This window comes from Sturnira hondurensis, unplaced genomic scaffold (genome assembly GCF_014824575.4).
Source record: "Sturnira hondurensis isolate 20B ecotype Veracruz unplaced genomic scaffold, ASM1482457v3 Scaffold0022910, whole genome shotgun sequence".
Lineage (NCBI taxonomy): Eukaryota > Metazoa > Chordata > Mammalia > Chiroptera > Phyllostomidae > Sturnira > Sturnira hondurensis.
Genome location: NW_028095541.1, coordinates 1,884,508 through 1,906,949, shown reverse-complemented (window position 1 = coordinate 1,906,949; position 22,442 = coordinate 1,884,508). Strand labels below are relative to the sequence as shown.

The window sequence follows — 22,442 nt, the reverse complement described above, 5'->3', positions numbered from 1 at the left end:
CTTAACCCAGGAACACAGAGTAGAAGAAGGAACCAGCCTCTACCTTCGTCTTGTTGGTTCCTTTAGAATCCTCAAACACCGCTATTTCCTTAGCACTGACTCTAAAAGCTGTACTTGGACAGTCACAGAATAGCCATGTGGTTGACTCCAGACCCCATGGGTTGACTCTCCTCCTTTCACATAACAAGCCTGATTATGAGTCATTATTACAATGGGGGTACAAATCTTATTACTGTTAAGTAATACAAACTTAATTCCTAATTATAAAGTAAAATAATGATATTCAGCAGCATTATAGCTGGATGGTAGAACCCTAGACAAGTCTCAGTCTGTCTTACTATAGATGAGGACAACAGAGTCAAGACACAGTCCTGGCTTTAACATGGCTACCACATCCTTCTCCCTCATTAGCCATTTCAACACACAGAGCCCTGCTCCTCAATGCTCCTCAAACCTGAGGCTCCAACACATGGTGTCTCAATTTTCCTAACCAAGAAAGGAAAGAATTTTATATTGGCCAACTAGACACCTGGACTGCCTGGCTGTGCTTTAGGAGACATATCCATCCTCAGTAACATGGTCTTTACATCTTTGTGGGAAAGGAAAGGCTTTGACATGTTTTTTGTCATTACAGCCACAACCAAGTGCAAGGAAGGTACATGAGGTGATAGGGAAGGCATGTGAGGTAATGGATGGAGATATATAAGGTAGGGTGAGGTATGTGAGGTGATGGGTGTAGAGTATGCAAGGTGAAATGGTGAAGACAGTCAGTGTATGGGGGGAACAGGAGGTATGGAAAATACATGAGATGATAGGGGCTGGCATGGCTCACATCTCCTGTCTTCCCCTAGGGGGATCAGCAAGCTGGGTGGATTCAGCTCTGGGAGAAGGTCCTCCAGCTGCAGACCTGCTAGGGCCTGGCCCATCCTCTGTGGTTTGGGTCTACCTTGGTTTGCGTTTTGACTCCTCCTCCAGGCCTCCCTATATAGCCTACCGTCTCTACCCTAAGTCTCCCCTACTTCCTTCAGCTTCCTCTCTCCCCCAAATGCATACTTGTTTTTATTAATTAGTTCTTGGTCATATATTCTCTGCAGTGACCTGGCTATCTAATGCCCCAAACCATGAGCTCTTGAGATTTCTACCTCCAATAATCAAAGTTTCTGGCATAAGAATTGCCAAAAACTGCATCTACCTAATAAGAGTAACAATGTCTAACACTTTCAAATGGGATATTTTAAATTACAAAAAGAGCTTATAAGTTAAAACCCTTACCTGGTCTTTCAGACTGTATCTTTAAACAAAGCTGTTTCACAAAATCTAAAGGCAGCTGAACCACTTCCTGTAAGGACAAATACAAAATGCTCAGTTTGGCTGCACAACAACGTGAACACACTTAACGCCACAGAAGCACACACTTAAAGATGGTTAAAATGGTACACTGTATGCTATGCATATTTTAACACATTAAAAAAAGTACTCAGATGTGGGCCTCAGGAATAAAGCTGCTCTTATATTTTAAGGACTTGTCCAGATGAAACAGACACTAATATTTTTCATGCATTCAGAGCAGCTGGTGTCCACGCTGGTGATGATCAGCAGCCCCACAGTTGACCCACCCACAGTTGGTCTCCCCCCAGCACCTCCTATGTCCTCACTGAGACCTTATCTCTGTCCTCAGTGTCTATGGACAGGAAGCAAGGCCTGAGGCAGTTCTATGCCAGTGCCAATACTCCTCACCAACTATCTCTGCAGAAAACCTGAGCCTTCTCACACTCCCTTTTCCTTGAGAAGCAGCTCAAGGGAAAGGTTCTAATCGAATATTAACCTCCAGGTGAGACCTCCAGTGTGCTCATTAGCTACTAGACTCAGGGGAGTCCAATATGCAGTGCATTCGAGAAAAAAAAAAGAGCAACTTCTCTCCAACTTGCCAGTTCCTTGTAATTTCCTAAAATAAGTTTTTATTCCCTGTTGCTCACTATCTTCACTGTGTTTCCAGGGTGGTAGATTTCTGACTTCTGAAGAAGTCCCAATGGGACATAAGAGACCAGCCTAGAATATAAACGCCGAGACCCTAAATGCTGACACACCACATCTTCTCCATCCTACCCCGCCCCACCTGTGCATCAGCGCCAGTCCATGGCTGACCAGGCCTGAGGCCATCCTGTTGTACAGACATGCTTCTGCAGTCGGCCTAGTCCAGTCAGTTGTTTACTTCCCAGGCTGCTGTGCCAACTTAACCCACGATTTTGTCATTTACCTACACATGCTATAAACTGATAAAAAGTTGAGTTGCTAAAATTTAGTTCTGAATTAGGTAAGATGAAACAATGAAAAAGAGTGGGACTTATAAAAATTTGAAAATTCAAAACTTAGACCATCTCACAAAAGTCCAAGTTCTTACTCACTCCGCTTCAGAAAAAACCAAAGGTACATAGTGGGCAGATGGCAGGTAAGGGATGCTGCACAGGGAAGGTAAAACTGCATCCAGTTCATCTCTCAAAGAAACATCCAGCCCTGTACACCCTGACGGTAATGCAGGAACGTCGGGGCAAGCACACTGACTCAGATCTCCACGCAGTGGGAGTCATGACGCTCCCCAGCTGGGAAAGGAAGTCATGGCCCATGCCGGAATCATCAACACATTGACAGAAACTTGAAGAGGAGCAGACAGGATCAAGTTTGGAGCCAAAAGTGGCTCAACTACTCTTGACACAGCATCTGTGAGCTGCCCCGCCTAAATCTAGTCACCAAGGTAAAAAACAGAACTACTTCTTTAAGCAATTTTAAATTCCTGATTCTATACTGAGTTCTATTTGTGTTCTATTTTATCAGAATAAAATGTTCAGAGTAGGCATCCTTTCTAACATTTGGCTACATTGACCAACCTTTGATTCAGACTCATGAATCATGTACACCATGCCATGGGTGGACAGACAACACCTATAGAACCCTGGGAAGATGGTGATCTCAGCAGGGCACTTGGCCAGCACCTGCACAAAGTATTAACTTAGGAAAAATTATAGTTAAGACCACAAAATTCCTCTCAGGGAGTTTAACTTGAAAGGTGTGGCCACGCCAGCTTCCCTGCTGACAAGCATCTCCCTCAAAGGGATGAAGTGATGGCTGCAGAAAAGTACAGAGGGCCACCAAGACTGGACGGGGCCTGGCAGGTAAGCAGCATGTCTACGGCCTTGTAAACACTCCCTCAGAAGAACAGCACCTCCTCACTCATCGTGTGCGGTGGCCAGGCCAATGCTTCCATCACGTCAATTTAAAGTGGGAAGTCAAGCCCTGACCAGTGTGGCTCAGTTGGTAGGGCATCATCCTGCAAAGCGAAGGGTTGCCAGTTAGATTCCTAGTCAGGGCACATGCTTGGGTTGCAGCTTCAGTACCCACTCAGGGTATATCTGGGAGGCAAGTGATCAGTGTTGCTCTCTCATACTGATGTTTCTCTCCTTCTCTTTCTCCATCCCTTCCCCTCTAAAAATAAATAAATAAAATATTAAATAAAAATAAGGTGAGAAGTCAAAGGCCACCCAAGGGCATTCAACCTTGGGAGGACCGGGTCCATAAAAGTGAGGTAAACTTCTAAAATTACATCAGTATCTCAACTACCCCTGGTATTTAAGATGCAAACATCTGTGGGCATGAAAAAAGACCCTCTTCCCCATTTCCTAACCTCCAGCTCACATGGAGATTGGACCAGACTAGTCCCCAAACCAGCTAGGCAGGCCCAGAGGCAGCATGGGCACGAGAGGTGTGTCTGTCACTCTGTCTGGGCCTCCTTCTCTCACCACGAGGCTGGTCTGTTATCTCATCCCAGCATACAGAGGAGGGAAATGCTCACCAGGGGTCCAATTTGCCCTACTCCATGTAAGTGGTCAGAGGAAACAGTGGCATTTATACATGCTAGTTTTGCCTGTGCAAAGTCTTACGTGGATCAGAGATGTGCTCTGTATGCCACATTCCCACCATGCCAGAGCCTCAGTGGCAGCCCCCTGGGGACATCACGCCCACCTGGAGGAAAAGCAGGCTGCATTCACTCTGGTGTTGTCTTCATGTAGAGAAGGCATGTCAATGGGATGAATATTCCCAGAACGTGACCTTGTGGCTCACCCCACATGCCCAGAGCCCCATCTACTGTGGACAAAAGAACCAAACCTAGAACCAGGGCGTGTATGCCCTGTGCCTGAGTGAAACCTCTTGATGCTACTCTCACTTGCCAGGCCATCCTTGGCTGACCCAAGCTTCCACCACTCTTCCTCACTGTGACCCTTTCAGGGGAAAGGTCTGGAGCCCCTGACACTATGATAGAAATGTTCCCACTTGGCCAGACAAGCCAAGTGGGGACATTTCCTCAAAGAGGAATATGTATCGGCATACCCGCATTCATTGAGATACCATGCAGGCCAAGAAGCAGGCAACACCCAGAGCAGGTGGTTCAGAGACACAAGGCTCTAACAATTCAACTGGACAGCTAAAGACCTCACTGAGTGCAGTGCCAGCACGGAGGATGGCCGAATGACTCCAGTGACTGTGTAGTCCTTCCACACTGCCTAGGGGTGGCCTGAAAAGCCACCAGATACTGTGGAAATGACAGACACAACTCTGGTCCAGGTCATTTCTCAGATGGAGTGCGGGGGGAGTCAGGGCTATCTCGAGGCTACTCAGAGCCCTGAGGTGAGCCTAGCCTGTCTACTGCATGGCTGGGCTGCCCTGAAAAGGGGTCTGATGGCTTCAACTGAGACTGCAGCCCTAAAGGTGCCCAGCAGCACCATCAACAGTACATCCTAAGCTTGTCAAAGGGTCCTTCTTGGAGGATGTTTTGCTGTCAGAGCCATTTCAATTCTACTTTACCAAGCAAACCTTAAGCTTCAAAAAAACCTTTCCCTTGATCTCCTTAGTGTCATTTTTTTCAGAGTGGACACGAGGTACAGTATTTGCAAAATAAAAGAGCATTGTGCTCTGTGTTCAAAGCGACAAACCTACTGGTATGAGCGAGGCTCTAATCTAAGACAAGTAGGAAGCCCAGCAGAAGCCTAGCAGCCATCCCAGGTGTAGACAATAGCCACTGTGACTCCCTGCACTGCCCCTCCCCACTGTCCAAGCTGCAGACCTCATCTGTGATAGGCACTCCTCTCAAGTACCAAGACCAGAGAAAGCCAGCAGTGAAGACCACCCACATGCACTGGGACCAGGGATGCTGTCTGGACCTCACTCCAGAGCCCTCACTAAGCTGGATGTCTACATGAAGGCAGAGTGGAGGAGACTGGGTAGCCTGGCAAGCAGGGGTTTCACATGGTCTCTCTGAACCTCAGGCTTTTCTGGTAGAAAATGAGAAAATACTTTCCGCTCTACAACGTCTCAATGCAGCAAATGAGAAAAACCAAACACTTGGAAACTCTGTCATTAATATGAATAGTTTTCATTAAACACAAAGTTACAAACCATAATTGAGAAGTTGGTATTATTGATACAGATCTTTCCCATGATTTTAGACTACTACATAAATAAAAATGACTTACCCCACAATGAACGTAGTTCTCTCCCAAAAACTCCTTCATGACATTTTTGCCAAAGTCTACTATGCTCTGTAGGTGCTGAAATATTTCTTCTGAGGTCTATAAAAAAAGAAGCATAGGCTTACCTTAATGACCAAGACCTCCAGGGAAGTATGGAAGGAGTGGACTCTGACACTGTCAAGAGCCCCTTACACACAAGGCTGCCATGTCTGTGGCCACAAACAGAAGACAGTGGCCGTGGACTTGGAGGAAGGTAAGCCTCGCTACAGAGACTGCTGGACTCACTGGCCCTTCTGTGCCCTCAGTTCCCCAGACCCACCTCCACCTTCTACCCAGGCCCATGTGGCCCACACCTGTGCCCACCCCCTACCCCACCAGGAACTCTTGGGGATCCACCAGTAGCCCATGCATCTTTCATGGATTTTGAAAATCTCTCCTATCCAAAAATCGCTGGGTATTTAGATTTTATTCTTCAGCCTCTAAATAGAGAATAAAATGTTGTATCCCGCATCCTATATTCTTAAGGACCCAACAAGCTGTGAAGATTTGGGTGAAACAGAAAATCAGCCCTGTGTCCCTCCCTCTGACCTAAGACAACAAGTCCAAAGGGTCTACCACAGGTCTCTCCAAAGGACAAGAGGGCCCTTCTCATCACACACAAATCAGGAGGTGCTTGACACGCGACTTGAACTCTACAAAGGCCCTGTACTGAGCTGCCGTCTGCGCCTGTAACAGGTGCAGACCACAGCCAGCGTCCTGTGGCACGTGCAGCTAGACTGCATGAGAATGAAGCCCAAGAGAAGGCCCAGAACACACCCAGTGGCTCCATACAGCTGTGGCCACTGAGCTTCTAACAAAAAGCTCTTCTTGAAGATAGAATTACCACATGATTTCCCACTGGTAATGCAGCTGGTATCACACCATGCCATTTATATAATAAATAAAGGCAAACTGTTGCCTTGGAGGACAATGCCTCAATAAATCAAAACAGGAAAAGCTGACAGAGGCATCTAGGGAACACTGGCCCTTCACTGAGTCTGGGCTCTGCAGATGCTGCATGGAGAAGGAGGGAGCCAGAGGTAGTCTCCCAGATGGTTCTAGTTTCTACTTGGATTCCACAGAAACACAACACCCTGCACAGTTCTCTTTAGCAGTTGAGAAGGGGCAGCCCTCCACTCATGCTCTCCCATCTTTTGCCATCCTTCTCTGCACTGACCAAACCATCCCCAGATTTCATGGCAGCAGCCCCCTCACTTTCTCCCACAGACCTCTCTTCTCTTTCTATGCAGCTAACCCCTGAGTGTGCCCTTCACTTCCACTGTTGGCTACCACCAGTGCCCATAAGCAGTCACCTCCTCTCCCTTTCTGGCTGTCTCTCCTTAACTCAAATGAAGCAGTGATGTACCTCTCCTATACCCTAATCTTCTGCCCAATTTTCGCTCATCACCCAACCACCTGTACTCCACACCCCCATGAGGACTGTGACCCTCCCAACCCTGCTCCTGCCTTTGCTCCTCTTTTTAAGATAAGAGCCTATGCTTTGGAGCAGAGCTCACACCACCTTCTGTGCTTTCCTCCCTCACCCCCAGGACCACAAAAAAGGGCTCCAGAAAGCTCTCTTTACTGAACTCTACAACTACTGAGATTTAAATAAATACTACAGTGACATCCCACTCCAGGGAGACAGACAATGCAACTCAGTGCTCAGCCAGTGTGCTACCAAACAGCAACAGCTTTCTGAAGGTGTCACAATACTTTGCTTGGATGACTCAGCAAATAGAAACCCACACTCCATCTGAACTGTCTGTTGTGACTTGTAACGCAGTCTACCAGGCAGCATTACAGGCTTTATTCTCATACATACAATTCCAAGAGGCAGCAGGGTGTAAGGAAATCACCACAGGAAAACTGAGACCTGGTCTTAGGGGTCCTGGCCAACCAGGAGGGCTCTTGGAACTGAACAGGGTGACTCCTAGCTCAGCATCCAGGGACTCACCATAGAAACCCATAGTGACCCCAGCAAATCAGAGCACTGGGTCCTGCAGGAATCAGCGACATACCACTTTCTGCACTGAATGCTTGTGTCATACTTAAATTTCTACAGTTAGCATTAATGCTTCTACATCAGAAATAAAACCAAAGTTTTCTTAGGTAATTGTTTCAATGACTGGGTGTCAAACTGCACAGACCTTACCTTCTTCCTGTTGGGAGGAAACTTCAGAAAACGTAGTACCACACAACGCTATAGGAAGATAAAATAAAGTCTGGTTAGTACCAGTCCAAAGCCCGGGGAAAAGGGTGGATGGCTGTGGAGAAGGGGCTGGGGCAGGTTGGGGACTGTCCTCAGCAGTTTGGAGGTTGCAAACTCCATAGATAGCCCATTGGCCTGGAATACCCAGTGCCCACAGGGAGGGGCCCAGCACGGTGTCACACACCAGAGGACACACTGGGGCCACAGGGCCACCAGGAAAACCTGTGCCCTCTGACCTAGCCAGTGCATTTCCTGGAATTTATCTTAAGGAAATAATTAAGAATGTGCAAAAGATTTTAGCTACTCATATAAAAGTAGTATTTACAATTCTAAATAAAATGTAAACAACCTAAATGTCCATCAGTAGTGAGATGGTTAAATACAGGGGAACACTCCCAAACCCTGGAATATCATGCTATCACTGATAAAATAGGAAGCTCTGTATTTACAGATACAGATGAAAAAGGTCACAGAATAGGGCTTATAGAATAATCCCATTTTAATAAATACATAATTACACATGTGCATGAATGTGTGTACACGTGTGTAAATATGCACATACCATTATGTGTGTGTATATGAGATGAGGTCTGTCCAGAAAAATTCCAGCCTTTGTTAATATAACGAGAATGGTTTGTTTGACATTGATGTAACCTGGCAGCCAAGGAGAGTGGGCTGGACTGCACATGCTTGAATAACGATGACTGCACTGTACTAGTCGGTGGGGGCAGAAGATGCCATTGAGTGAGCATGTGCACTGGGTGGCCATCACAAAATGGCTGAGTGAGTAGAGCTACGAATCTGTGTCAAATTCTGCATTAAGCTTGAACATTCCTCCACAGAAACTATTCAGATGATTCAGAAGGCTACAGCTCTGGGCAACTGGTGATTGGCAACTTCATACAACAATGTGCCTGCTCATGCATCACATCTCATGGAGAGTTTTTTTTGGCAAAATGTCAAATCACCCAGGTGACTCAGCCCCGCCTATAGTCTAGATTTGGCACCCTGCAGACTCTGTATTTTCCCAAAAGTAACATCACCTTTGAAAGGGAAGAGATTTCAGACCATTGATGAGATTCAGGAAAATATGACAGGGCAGCTGATGGTAACTGACCGAACCAGTTCTAGGTTCTAGGGTGTGAGGTTCTAGGGTGCCTACTTTGAAGGGCATTGAAGTAACATTGTCCTGTGTACAATGTTTCTTGAATCTTGCATCTTCTTCAATAAATGTCTCTATTTTCCATATACATGGCTGGATACCTTCTGGACAGATCTCATATTTATTAGAATAATGTACAGGTACAATTCTGTTTCTGCGATGTTTAAAAATAGGTAAGACAAAGTTGATGATCACCCCTCAGGCAGGTGGGCAGGTCCCTGAGAAAGGTTATAGAAGGGGCTGGATTATGGATCCATGCAATTTTGTGATAATCAAACTATAGATACACTTAAAATCTCAGCACTTTTTAAAAATTATTTATTTATTTATTTTTAGAGAGAGGGGAAAGGAAGGAGAAAGAGAGTTAGAGAAACATCAATGCGTGGTCGCCCCTCATGCGGCCCCAGTTGGGAACCTGGCCCACAACCCAGGCAGGCGCCCTGACTGGGAATCGAACCAGCAACCCCCTAGTTTGCACCCCATGCTCAATTCACTGAGCTACTTTGTGGATTAGCCCAGTTAGGGCTAATCTTAGCACTTTTATATAGGCTTGCTACACTGCATTCTTAAAAGTATGTAAAATAGAAATGTTTAAATATAGTATGTGTACACTCCATTTGTATAAAACACTTGAAAGGACTTCGGCACAGTTAATAGCATTTCCAGGCAGCAACAATTGGGACAACATTTTTTTTAAAGCACTGACCTCTTTATTGTTTACCTTTTGAGGACCTCTAAAGATACACATGTGCGCACACACCCACACACTAGAGAAAGAGGAAGGGAGAGAAACACTGACTGGCTGCCTCCATGTGTACTCCAATCAGGGACCAAACTTACAACCCAAGCACGTGCCCTGACTGAGAATCAAACCCACAGCCTTTCAGTGCATCATCCTATCAGGATGATGCTCCAACCAACTGAGCCACACCAGCAAGAGCAACAATTTCTTTTTAAGCTCTGCTTATTTATTATTCGGGTTTCCCAATTTTTATAATGTTCATATAATATACAAGAATGAAAAAATAACTTTTTAAAGAAGTACAGCCTTCGAGGCTGCCATTTCTCCAAGGAAATAACCTGGAGATGCTGTGAAGTCTCAGTAACCAGGCAGACTCACTCCATTTGGATGACTTTGGAAACCAGTCCTGCACACACACAGCAGAGGGCTGAAGTCAGGGAGCTAGCCCAGGCCCAGAGAGAAGTCATGAGCAACAGGAGGAGGAAGACATGGGAGCCCTGCAACCTTGGGAGGCGATTGAAGAGGCTCAGAAAGTACAGCTTTCTAAACCAAAATGTGTTTGAGAGCAAGGAATGCCCCATAGACACCAGAACCTTCTGCCTACATGACAGCCCCTTTTAGTACTTACTGCCCAACTCAGAGAAAACATATGACCTCTCAAAACCTGGGACACCTGCTACTGGCTTGGACCTCAAACCCAGACCTGGGGGAAGGCGAAGTCACCAGCATACCGGTGTCACTATCTCCTGCCACGTCCAGGCACACATCAACACTCAATCATGGGCATCAACCAGTCAAGGTTCATTTCCATGGAATTACAATTCCATCAGAATTCAAGGAAAAACAGAAGGTAATATGCAGAAACACTAATTCGAGGCAACTCTCCAGAAACTTAGTCCCCAAAATTGCACCAAACTCTTCGCTTGGACTCCACCATTCTGTTCAAGATCCACCAAGAAATTCTGAGTGCCATATTGAATCTGCTTCAGGAAAAATGCACTCTCTTCTGACCCACTTATTATCTAAAAACTTTTACCAGAAGCCACTGTCCTCCCCAGGAAGCTGAGTGTCACCCTGAGAGCGAAACCCCACAAATACAAGCACTCAGTTGGTATGTCTGTTCTGGAAGGCAAGCACCACCTGTTCCTGGTGAGGGCCTGACTGGGCTGGGCTGGTGGCCCCAGGACATGCCAGCCATGGAGCCAGCAACACCCATTCAGACAGACAGCAGAGAAAGGTGAGAAATCAACCTTACCAGTCTTCATTGGCAGAAAGACACCATTAGTCCAAGGGCCACCCATAGCAAAAGGACAGGACTGCCTTGGAAACCCATAAGGAGATGCCCAGGAAGGAGCTGGTACTGCCCAGTAATCGGAAGTGTTGTGCCATCTCACCAGATCTTAACCAGTTGTGAAGGAAACTACTTTCCTTTTAACATGAATATCTGAAAGCAGGTGTTTAAAATGTACTTCCTTATTAATGTCTAGGACAAAATGCTAAGAAAGTGAATAGAAAGGGGTGAGATTAAGAAGGCAGGAGCTTAATGAGGGTTTCTGCACAGCCTGGGCTGGGCTGCTCTTCTCCACAGCAGGACAGGGCAGCATGGCACTCTTGTTTACACCTCAGAACAGTAGATGAGAATCAGTTATTTTAATAAGCTAAAAAAGACACTGAATGCAGGAATGAAACATATAAACACATGCACATTAAACAACCTCAAAACATGCAGAGTTAAGGGTACAACTTGTTACCTATAAAAGCAGCAAAAAGCATTTAGCACTGCGAGGGTCCCAAGTGTGGTGGGGTGGGGGTGTGCCCAAGGGAGGTGCCTCTGATCCACTCTGAGAACCCATCAAGTCATCAAAACACCAAGATGTTTGGCAAATGGCTCGAAATAGCTCTAAGAGCACAAGCTTGGGAATGTCTGACAGCACATGATCAGGCACTCTGGCCACCTGAGTGCTCTACAGCCCTGGAGACGTGCCTGTACGCTTTGCTACATATTTAGGCTGTAAGGCAGAGTGAAAAAGCAGAAAACAATAATAGACACATAGTATTCTTAAGTACCCAATGAAATCATATGATGAAAGGAAGTACATCAGAGTGTTAACGAAAATTATCTTCTTAGTGTGGAAATATTGGGTGCTTTTTACTTTCTTCTAATAGTCTATATTTTCTGGAACAGGAGGAGGACACTAAAGCTGGTATTAAATTAAAAAAAAAAAAGACCACAAAAGCCAATATATTAAAAGGGACACCTGCTCACCTGAAGCCAGAGAAAGGGAACCTGTGGGTGGAATTAAAGGCTTCAGGGCCTCCTGGCAAAGACCAGTGGGAAGGCCACCCATGACTGCGGACACCCCTGCACTGGTAGTCTCACAGCCTCGCTGCTGCAGAACAGGCCTAGTCTTCCATTAGAATGATGAAACGACCCAGAACACGGCCCTGAGAAGACCGCAAGGAGTCAATGATCAGGCAACTTTGAAGGGAAAGGGAGAAAGAGACAAACACAACAGCAGAAGGAATGGCAAACTTTAGGTGCTGCCCTGGACATCTGAAATGGCTCAGGATGCTTCTCATTAAGGCTGCCTTCTATAGTCAACCCACTGGTCCCAGCCTAGCTTGTCTATCAGAACACCTGTGAAACAACACCTGGGCAAGACACTTACATTTGATGACACAACCAGAAACACACCCCAGGGCTCATAGTGGGATTGGAAAACAAGGGGTGGCACAAGGAATGGCACAAGGGGTGGGCGTTGGTGATGGGTGGGTAGCCTGAGACAAAACAAAGGAGTTAGACAAGCTGTCTCACAGAGGGAAGCCCTTGGTTCCCCATGCAGGCCAGCAGGGAGGACCCTTTCCTTCTCAAAGTTTTGGTAACCCCATCTGCACCTACATCTGCTGCACAGCTGAAGCAGATGCAGGCAGAACCCATGAAGTGGGGATGGGACAGTGGAGGGGTAATTCCAGGTGACATGTGGAAGGATACTTGGGCTGAAGCAGAAGAAAAGCTGGATGGTCCCTGAAGGGATAAACAATGTGACAGCCAGAGGAGAAACAGATGATTTGTAAAGATAAACCAAAGTGCCTGAAATGCACGGTGAATCTTTAAGGAGCTATCAAGGCTCCAGACCCTTCCAAGCCACATGTGGGCCATGGAGCAGGTACAAACACATACCACATGGCGGTGGGGGATCTGGAGTGGCAGTCTTGTCCTTCTGTGGCAGACACAGAAACATTCCTTACCTTACCAATAAAAGGGGGCCACTGTTGTCCTGAGTTTGAACAAAGGAGGAGGAAGGGGAACCAATGGCACCCTTGACCAGGCACCTAGACCAGGCCTAGCAGGCAGACCCTTGCATACTAGGAAGGCAGAGCTCAGCACTTGCCAAGACTGGAAACCACTAAAAGAAACTCAGTTGGGAAATAACAAATCCTAGTTATTCAACTGCAGGTGATCCTGGGAATAAAGAGACGGGAACTACACACAGAGCTCTCCGATGAGATCTTACCAAGAAAGAAACATAGACTGTATCGACTTGTATGGATAATATTAAAAATTTCAAGTACAGAATCAGTTACTTATTTAAAATAATATTGGAGGCAACCAAAAGACTCGTTCAACTAGATTGAGGAGAAAATTAAAGAAGGGAGCGTCCCGGGACATGGTAAAAGTCATATTAAAAAAAAAATAGCCCTGGCTGGTGTGGCTCAATGGATTGAGCACCTGCCTGAGAACCAAAGGGCCGCTGGTTCGATTCCCAGTCAGGGCACATGCCTAAGTTGCGGGCCAGGTTCCTGGCTGAGGGCGTATGATGGGCAACCATACATTAATGTTTCTCTCCCTCTCTCTCTCTTCCCCTTCCTGTCTATCTAAAAATAAATAATTATTTAAAAAAGAATTAAGATGATTTTAAAAAAGCAAACAAACCCAGAACATAGTAAGTCTTACTTGCTTCAAACATATACATGATGTACAAACCAGAAATCCTAAAACGCAAGATAAGAAGGAAATAGTCAGGTGGCCCCCCCCAACTACTGGAACCTCACATCTTCAGGACCCAGACAAACATCACAGGGCATCAGAAACACCATCCCCAAAGAATTTTAGACAGGATATAAAACCTGAAAGATGAGACATGAGCAGCTTCTTTCATGTTTCTGGTAAGTGAGCTTTGTTGGCAGGTCTTCCATATTATCTGTCACAACAGCTTAGAGTGATGAAGGGAAGGAGCCACTGTTTGCCCTGCACCCCACAGGTAAGGGCAACTGGAGGGCAGCTCAAGGCCTATTGATGACTCTTGGCCTGGCCTGACCCTGCAAACTCCCATCATTGGAGAACACTTAAGAGATCAAATTACAAACCTGACTTACAGTGACCTTCATAGGACAGGACACTGAGCCAAGCCAACAAGACAAAGTGAAGGATAAGCTGCAGATGTGAAAGGCATTGACACCACACAGACAGAAATCCTAGCAGTACCCAGGAGGGCAGCCCTAGGCTTCACTAAGCACAGCTCAGAGTGAGCAGTAATGTGACTTGGCCACCAGAACAAATGATAGCACCCTCGCTTTGCCACAAGGGAAATGCCCTTGCCCAATACCTTTCATGAGTTCAGTGCCTGGAGAGGCACCAACTGGGGCACAGTGCCAAGCTGGCCATAGCCTTAGAGCACCTGAGAAGGTCAGCCCCAGGACTATGGGCCAGTGCCTGGGAAAGGGTTAAACTGCATTGCTGGACCCAAGGGTGCTGAGCATCAGGGTTGAGGGAGACAGGCACAGGAAGCCTAAAGGTGCCATGGGGAAACTGACAGTAACCTGCCAGGAACTGGTCTGCCATCAGGGTCTCACACTGTTCTTTCTTACTGCTCTGCCCTGAGCACACTCCCAGGCCACAGCCTGCACTTAGCTCTTTCATCTCAAGGCTCCATTTTACAAGTCCCATGCTCCTCAAAGCTCCTGATACACCAGCTTGGAAGGCTGTCTGTCTCTCATCTCATGTTCCTTCAGTGAAGATGCCAGGCCTCAGGACTGGCTGCCTGAAGGCACACAGTGTTCTGAAGCTGGACAGTATAGAGTATGGACTAGTCACTTTATAGGGACTTTTCAATTTGAAAGTAAATGATGCCCCTTCCAAGAGAGTGATTGTGTCCTGATCTGGGGAAAAAAGTGGAGAAGGCAGCTCTCTCTACCTCTACTAGAGGAATTAAATATTTCTCTACCTCAGAATAAAGGAGGTGGGTCTGGGGAGTCCACCTGCAGGCAAAGGAAACCTTGTGTTCAGTTGTCCATGTTCTCTCTATCCCACTCGCACACACATCCTCTCCCTGGGCACAACACAGATCTTAAAGGCCATCTTCCAAGACTCTCTCCTCCTCCTGGTCCTCATGGCCCAGGCAAAGCACAAAGGGTTTTCCATACTCAAAGGGCATAGTCCTTTCTTACTCAGTGCTTTCACTTGGTAGGGACATTTTCTTACAACCACAATAGCCCAACAACAAAGGGGACTCATGCTGGAACATCCTGTGCTTCACCTGACCTTGAAACACAGTGGGGTCCATCAGACTGCACAGGAAAGAATGGTTTCAGGTTAAGCCTTGTCCATCACTAATTCATCTAAAGATCTTGAGCAAAGCCTGTGGTCTCAGTTCTTAAGTTTCCTGACTGTGCTAATGGTTAATAATATGCAAAGGTGGAACATAGGGGCCATCTGGGTGACTGCAACTTACCCTACAGCTGACCCAGCACACCCAGCACTGGAATGGCACAGCAAGGCACCTCCCAAGGCCTGCCCCATCCCACAGGAGCTCTTGAACTGGGTCAGGGCTAACCTCATTTGCCAGGTATAATTTTTCCCGCTCCTGCTCACCTCATCTTTCTAGCAATTCCACAAAGGGGGTTCTGTTACTAGTTCTCTTTGCAGATACAAAAATGGAGCCCGGGCCAGGCAGTGGCAGAACTGGGATTCTGCCCTGATCTGTGTGACTCAACTCCCATGCTCTTAACCCCTCCCTCAGCCCACCACATTCCTGTCACTTGCATCAGACTATAGGATGTCAAAGAGATCAGGGCCTTCACAGAAATCCACAGGCTTCTCTTTCTGGAATCATCTCCATGGGAGTCCTTATAACACTTTCTGAAATTCTCACCCTCACTTAAGAAAGGGAGGAGTAAGAACAGGGGAATTAAGAAAGGGAAACTCAATTCTTCAAAACAACCTATGGGCAATGCTCTACTGTTATCAAGAGCAGCAGCGGCGGCAGAGGAGCAATTTTGGCGTCTCAGAGACCGAATTCCCTCAGTGCTGAGCATCCCTGGCACTTCACTCCTTCCTCCAGATCTGCTGGACCCCCATCCCGGCTGGCGGCTTCCCAACGCAACCTCTGCCCTACAGCAACTGTACAGTCCGAGAGGGCAGAGACCAGACGGGAGGTCAGGGTGGGAGCCTGGGGGACAAGAAACCGAACAGAGGGGTGGTGACACTGGGGTAACGCGAAATTCACTCCGCGAGAGGTGGGTAACCCTCGGGGGGAGACAGAACAGACTGGGAGAGAGAGGGTGACAATGTGGAGACACAGAACTGATCGGGAGAAGGGTATGACACACTGTGGGGACGCGGAACTAACCTGGGCATGACACTGGGGGACGCGGAAACGACCCGGGGATGGGGGATGGTCTGACAGGACGCGGAACCAATCTGCACTGGGGGGTGCGGAATGGGGTAGGGGGACTCGGAAAGGAATCGGGGCAAGGTGAGGGTCCCGGACCAAGCCGACCGTCTGTCGCTTACCTGCGTGTGGGCCACAACCAGGCTCTTGTTGCCTTCGCCGTGGTACCCCCATTCATTCTCGTCCATCTTGCCCTTGTCCATCCCCCAGTGCGGCCCTCGCGCCTCGTAAGACCGCGAGCTGGGGGTCGCCAGTCCTCCTGGGGACCGGCCGCGCCGTCGTCTTCGGAGGAGCGCCTGTCAGCCACCGCCTACGCCGGACCGGCCAACCCTGACTCTCAGGCGCTCCCTGCCGGAAGCCACACCCCCCGCAGCTGCCATTGCTGAACCGGGCAACTTCCGGGCTTGAGTTTGCTTTTTCTCCATTGACTACAGCGACAAAAGGGCCAATGACCATCTTAGGTGCTGGCATAGTGTCTCCTTCGGAAGCGAAGTCCTGAGAAACAAAAGTGACGTTTCCACTTCCGCGCCGGAAGTGAGGTAAGAGTGAGGAGACGCACTTGGGTCTTGGACTGCTTGGGGCGGAAAGCAAGGAGTCCGGCGTGCCGCTGGTGGAGGTTCAGGTGGCCTGGAGATAACCCATGGGGAGAGGAAATCCAGGCTCCCCAGGAGGTGGAGAGTAAGGTCGGCGTCTGGACTCACTTTTTGCCAGTACATGTCCAGTGGTTACGGTACAGTTCTCTATTGATCCATTTACTTTGTTTTGTTTTTATTTGGGGTTTTGGGGGGTTTTTTTGTTGTTGTTTTTTTACTCTTACGCCACCATCTTGATTATTGTAGCTTTACAGTAATCTTGAAGTCAGTATTCTCCCTGCTTTTGTCTTCCGGAAGAGACTACAGATAATTGGTATAATCTGTTCCTTAAGTGTTTGGTAGAATTTACCAATGAACCCATCTCGGCTCAGTGCTGTTTTTGGAAATGTTACCCTCTGTTACCCTTCAGATGTTCAGAGAACTGTAGTGATGTCCCTTTTTATTTCTTGCATTAGTAACTTGTCCTCTTTTTCCTTAGCCTGGTTAGAGCATCGGTTTTACTGATCTTTTCAAGCAATCAGCTTTTACCTAATTTTTTTTATTGTTTTCTTATTTACAACTTCATTGATTCTGCTCTAATTACTATTTTTCCTTCTCCTTACTTTGGACTTAAAGTGCTCTTCTTTTTCTACTGTCCTGAAGTGGAACCTTAGATTTTTGGTTTTAGATCCTTTGTTTTTCCTATATACGCACTCAGTGGTACAAATTTCCCTCAAAACACTGCTTTAATGCATACTGCTAATTTTGGTAAGGTGTATTTTCATTTTAGTTTTCATTTACTTCAAATTATTTTTCAATTTCTGTTATTTCTTTCAACCATGTGTTATTTATTAGTGTATTATTTAATCTACAACTACTTGGGGATTTTGTCCTTCTGTTACGTGATTTCTAGTTAAGCTCTACTGTGGTCTGAGAGCAGACATTGTATGATTTCTATTTTAAGTTTGTTAATTTTGGGACCCAGAATGTGGTCCATCTTGGGAAATGTTCCATGTGAACTTGAGAATTGTATTCTGTTGTTGAATAGTCTGCAGTTGTCAATTATATCCAATTGATTGATAGTGCTGTTGAGTTCATCAGATATGCCCTTGCTGATTTTCTGACTGTTGTATCTGTCCATTTCTGATAGAAAGTTGTTCAGATCTCTAACTAAAATAGTAAATCATCTGTTTCTCCATGCAGATCTATCAGCTTTTGCAGATGTGCTTTGCTGTTAGGTACATACTCATTAAGGACTGTTATATCTTGGAAAATTGACACCTTTATCATTATGTAATACCCTCTTTATCCCTGAAAACTTTCCTTGCTCTGAAGTTTGTTACAACTGAAATTAATATAGCTACCACCCACTTTCTTTCATTAGTGTTAGCATGGTATATCTTTCTCCATCCCTTCACTTTTAAGTTATATGTCTCTTATGTAAAGTGGGTTTTTTGGCCCTGGCTGGTGTAGCTCAGTGGATTGAGCACGGGCCTGCTAACCAAAGGATTGTGGTTCGATTCCCAGTCAGGGCACATGCCTGGGTTGCAGGCCAGTTCCCAGCAAGGGACAAATGAGAGGCAACCATACATTGATATTTCTCTCCTTCTCTCCTTCCCTTCCCCTCTAAAGATAAATAAAGAAAACCTTTAAAAAATAAAGTGGGTTTTTTGGAGACAACATATAATATAGTTGGGTCTTTATTATTGGCCCACTCTGTCAGTGTCTTTTAATTGATGTATTTAAACCACTAATGTTTAAAGTAATTATTGCCCTGCTCTTTCTTCCTATTTTTGTGTTTTCCCTTTCTTGGTGTATCAATTATGTCTTTTAAAAAAAAACTTTTTTAGTGGTTGCCCTAGAGTTTCTAAAATACAGTTTCAGCTAACCAAGTCCATTCTCAAATAACACTATACCATTTCACAAGTAACTTGTGAATGCAAGTAACTTGTAACAAAATATTGTTACAAGTAACAATGCAAGTAACTTGTAATAAAATATTCTTAATTCTCTCCTGTTGTATCACTGTCATCATTCACTTTACTTATACATAATCTATAATTATTAAACACATTATACCTATTATTTTGAATAGTTATCTGTCAGATCAAGTAATAATAAAAGGGTTTTATTTTACCTTTATTTCTTCTCCAATATTAGCCCTTTCATGTTGATCTGAATTTCTGTCCCATTTAACTTTTCTCCTCTCTGAAAAACTTTAACATTTATTGCAAGGAAGGTCTACTGGCAACAAATTCCCTCCATTTTTGTTTGCCTGAGCAAGTCTTTATTCTTTACCTTTCAAGAATAATACCATAGGATACAGAATTCTAGTTTGTTTTGGTCTCACCAGTTTAAATATTTCACTCCCACATTCTTCTTGCTTGCTTGGTTTCTGAGAAGTCATATGTAATTCTTTGCTTTGCTATAGGTAAGCCTTTGTGTCCTGTCCCCCACCCCACCCACCCCTCTAGGCTTCAAGATTTATTTTCTGCAGTTTGAATATCATATGCCTGTGTATAGTTTTATTTTGGCATTTATCCTGCTTGGTGTTCTCTGAGCATCTTGGATCTGTGGCTTGGTGTCTGACAATTTTGGGAAATTCTCAGTCACTATTGCCTTCAATATTCTTTCCTTTGCTCTTTTTTTCTTCTGGTTTTCCCATTTGTGTGTCTTATTATAGCTTTTGTAGTTGTCCCACAGTTCTTGGATATTGTTTTCCATTTTTTAGTGTGTTTTTTTTTTCTTAAGTTTTGGGAGTTTCTACTGACACATCCTCAATCTCAGAGAGTCTTCTCTCAGCTACGTCCAATTTACTAATGAACCAACCAAAGGCTTTATTTCTTTTTTAAAAAAAATTATTTTTTTCTTTTTCTTTCACTCTAGAGACAGAGAAAGGGAAAGATAAAGAAAAGAAGAGAAACATCAATCTGCTGCCTCCTGCACGCTCCCTGAGGACAGAACCCGCAACTCAGGGAGGTGCCTTGATCAGGACTCAAACCCATGACCTTTGAGTTTGTAGGATGATGCTCAAACTGGCCAGGACAGGCTTTCTTTATTTCTTAGAGTGTCTTTTAATTTCCAGTTTTTTTATTCTTTCTTAATTATTCTATCTTTCTGTGTGTATTCTTACAGGTCCTTTTTCTTTTCCATTACTGCCCTTGATGTATTAATCAGTTATTTAAATTCCTGGCCTGGTACTTCTAGCATTCTTGCCATATTTAAGTCTGGTTCTAATGCTTGCTCTATGTCTTCAAAGTGTGTGTGTGTGTGGGGGGGGGGTTCTTTCATTTTATTATGCCTAACTTCTTGTTGAGAGCCAGACATGATGTACTGAGGAAAGGGAACTTTTAGTAATATAATGGCAAGGTGGGGGAGGGGAAGCATTCTGTGGGACTGTGATTAACTTGTTTTTAGTGTCCTTATGCTTCACACTTTTTTCTTCTTTTCACCACTTTAGGTGGTAAAGTATGGCCAGAAAAGTCTGGAGTTAGGTATTTTCCTTCCCCCACAAATTAGTCTGTGGTAAAGTAGTTTGTCTTGAGAGTAGGCCTAGTTAAGAACAGAATGCTGTAGGGTCGTTCAAATGGCCACTTGTCCCTTCTGTTGCTGGGAGCCTGAGATTTTTCTCCAGTCTTCACTGTGGGAACCTGGTAGAGCTCCTAGAGGTAAAACTCATTTGGTGTGAGGTTTCCCCTCCATTACTAGGGCTCCTGGAGCTTTCACACTTGTCTACACTGAGCCTCCAGCAATTTGTCTATTAGAGTTTAGGTTTTCCTACCCAGGTACTGGTTATAAGTGTTCAGGAAAGTAGTAATTCTCTGTACCTATCTGTCTCCACAATTTTGGGGGCAGTGGAATACCCTGTATCTTCGCATTTATGATGGATCAAGAAGAGCTGTTTTTCACTTTGTTCTGCTCTTTACTTATGTTGTGACAAAGTCATGAGCTCTAAGTTCCTTACACATTGGACCAGAAACCATAAATCCTGTTGTTAGATTTTTAATTACTGATTCAGTTTCTTGTTATAGGTCTGTTAAGGTTATTTCCTTTGGCCCTGGCTAGGTGACTTGGTTGGTTGGAAGATCATCCAGTCCCCCGGAAGGTTGCAGGTTCAGTCCCCAACCAGGGGACCTATAGGAGGCAACCATTTGATGTTTTTGTCTCACATTGGTGTTTCTTTCTCTTTCTCTTTCTCTTTCTCTCTCTCTCTCTCTCAAATCAATAAACATAATCTTGGGTGGGGATTTTAAAAAATGTATTTCCTTTGGTGTCACTTTTGGTAGTTAGTGTGAGTCTAGTGATCTACTACTTCATTAAAGTCACCTAATTTGTTGGCATTATAATGTTATAATCTTTTAGTTTATGTAAAGCCGTTAGTAGTGTCCCCACTCTCATTACCAGTTACAGTAATTTGAGTCATCTGTTTTTTGTCTAGCTAAAGGTTTGTCAATTTTCTAAGACACTCCCTTTAATTTTCTTGATTTTCTCTTATTTTGTTTATCTCTGTTCTAATCTTTATTATTTTCTTCTTCCTGCTTAGTTTGGATTTAGGTTATCCAATTTTTTTGTGTAGAATTATTCACAGTACTCTCTTATAATCCTTGATATTTCTGTAAATTCGGTAATAATTTCTCCCATTTTCATTTCTAAGTTTTAAAAATATTTTTATTGATTATGCTACTACAGTTTTCCCCATTTCCCCCCTCTGTCCACCCTCCGCCCTCCCCCCCAACCCTCCAGCATCCCCTTGCCTTAGTCCACATCCATGGGTTGTACATTTAAGTTGAGTCCTCTGTTTCCTATACTATTTTTTATCTCTGCCTGTCTAACTCATTACTACTAACTTGCTGCTTCTTCCCTGTACCCTTTCCCCCCATTCCTCCCTTCCCCCCCATTCCTCCCTTCCCCCACCCCACTGAAATCCCTCCATGTGATGTCTATTTCTCTGATTCTATTCCTGTTCTGATTGTTTCCTTAGTTTTTGTTTCTGTTGTTTTTCTTTTATTTTAGGTTCATTTGTTGATAGTTGTGAATTTGTTGTCATTTTACTGTTCACATTTTTATCTTCTTTTTCTTAGATAAGTCCCTTCAACATTTCATATAATAATGGCTTAGTGGTGATGAACTCCTTTAACTTGACCTTATCTGGGAAGCACTTTATCTGCCCTTCCATTCTAAATGAAAGTTTTGCTGGATAGAGTGATCTTGGATGTAGGTCCTTGCCTTTAATGACTTAGAATAAAATACTTCTTTCCAGCCCCTTCTTACCTGCAAGGTAACTTTTGACAAATCAGCTGATAGGCGATTTCTCTGGGAACTCCTCTGTAGGTAACTCTTTCCTTTCTCTTGCAGCTTTTAAGGTTCTTTCCTTGTCTTTAATCTTGGGTTACTTAATGATGATATGCCTTGGTGTGTTCTTCTTTGGATCGACCTTCCTTGGGGACCCTCTGGACTTCCTGGAAGTCTGTTTCCTTTGCCAGATTGGGAAAGTTTTCCTTTATTATTTATTTGTTCAAGTA

At 45.0% G+C, this 22,442-nt stretch overlaps 1 protein-coding gene across 5 annotated transcripts in view; it reads right to left on the bottom strand.

The window, feature by feature from the left end:
- Positions 1 to 22,442, bottom strand: part of IPPK (inositol-pentakisphosphate 2-kinase) — a 121,781-nt gene that overhangs the window by 43,247 nt on the left and 56,092 nt on the right. For 3 of the 5 annotated variants that reach the window (XM_037037143.1, XM_037037142.1, XM_037037144.1), the window contains exons 8-10: positions 7,717 to 7,764; positions 5,526 to 5,621; positions 1,273 to 1,339 (exon numbers count right to left, since the gene is read on the bottom strand). In XM_037037143.1, the coding sequence (XP_036893038.1) occupies positions 1,273 to 1,339; positions 5,526 to 5,621; positions 7,717 to 7,764 (211 nt within the window). Of the gene's footprint in view, positions 1 to 1,272; positions 1,340 to 5,525; positions 5,622 to 7,716; positions 7,765 to 16,470; positions 16,777 to 22,442 lie in introns of those variants that run through there. The other 2 variants (XM_037037147.1, XM_037037145.1) reach the window with 2 other exon arrangements.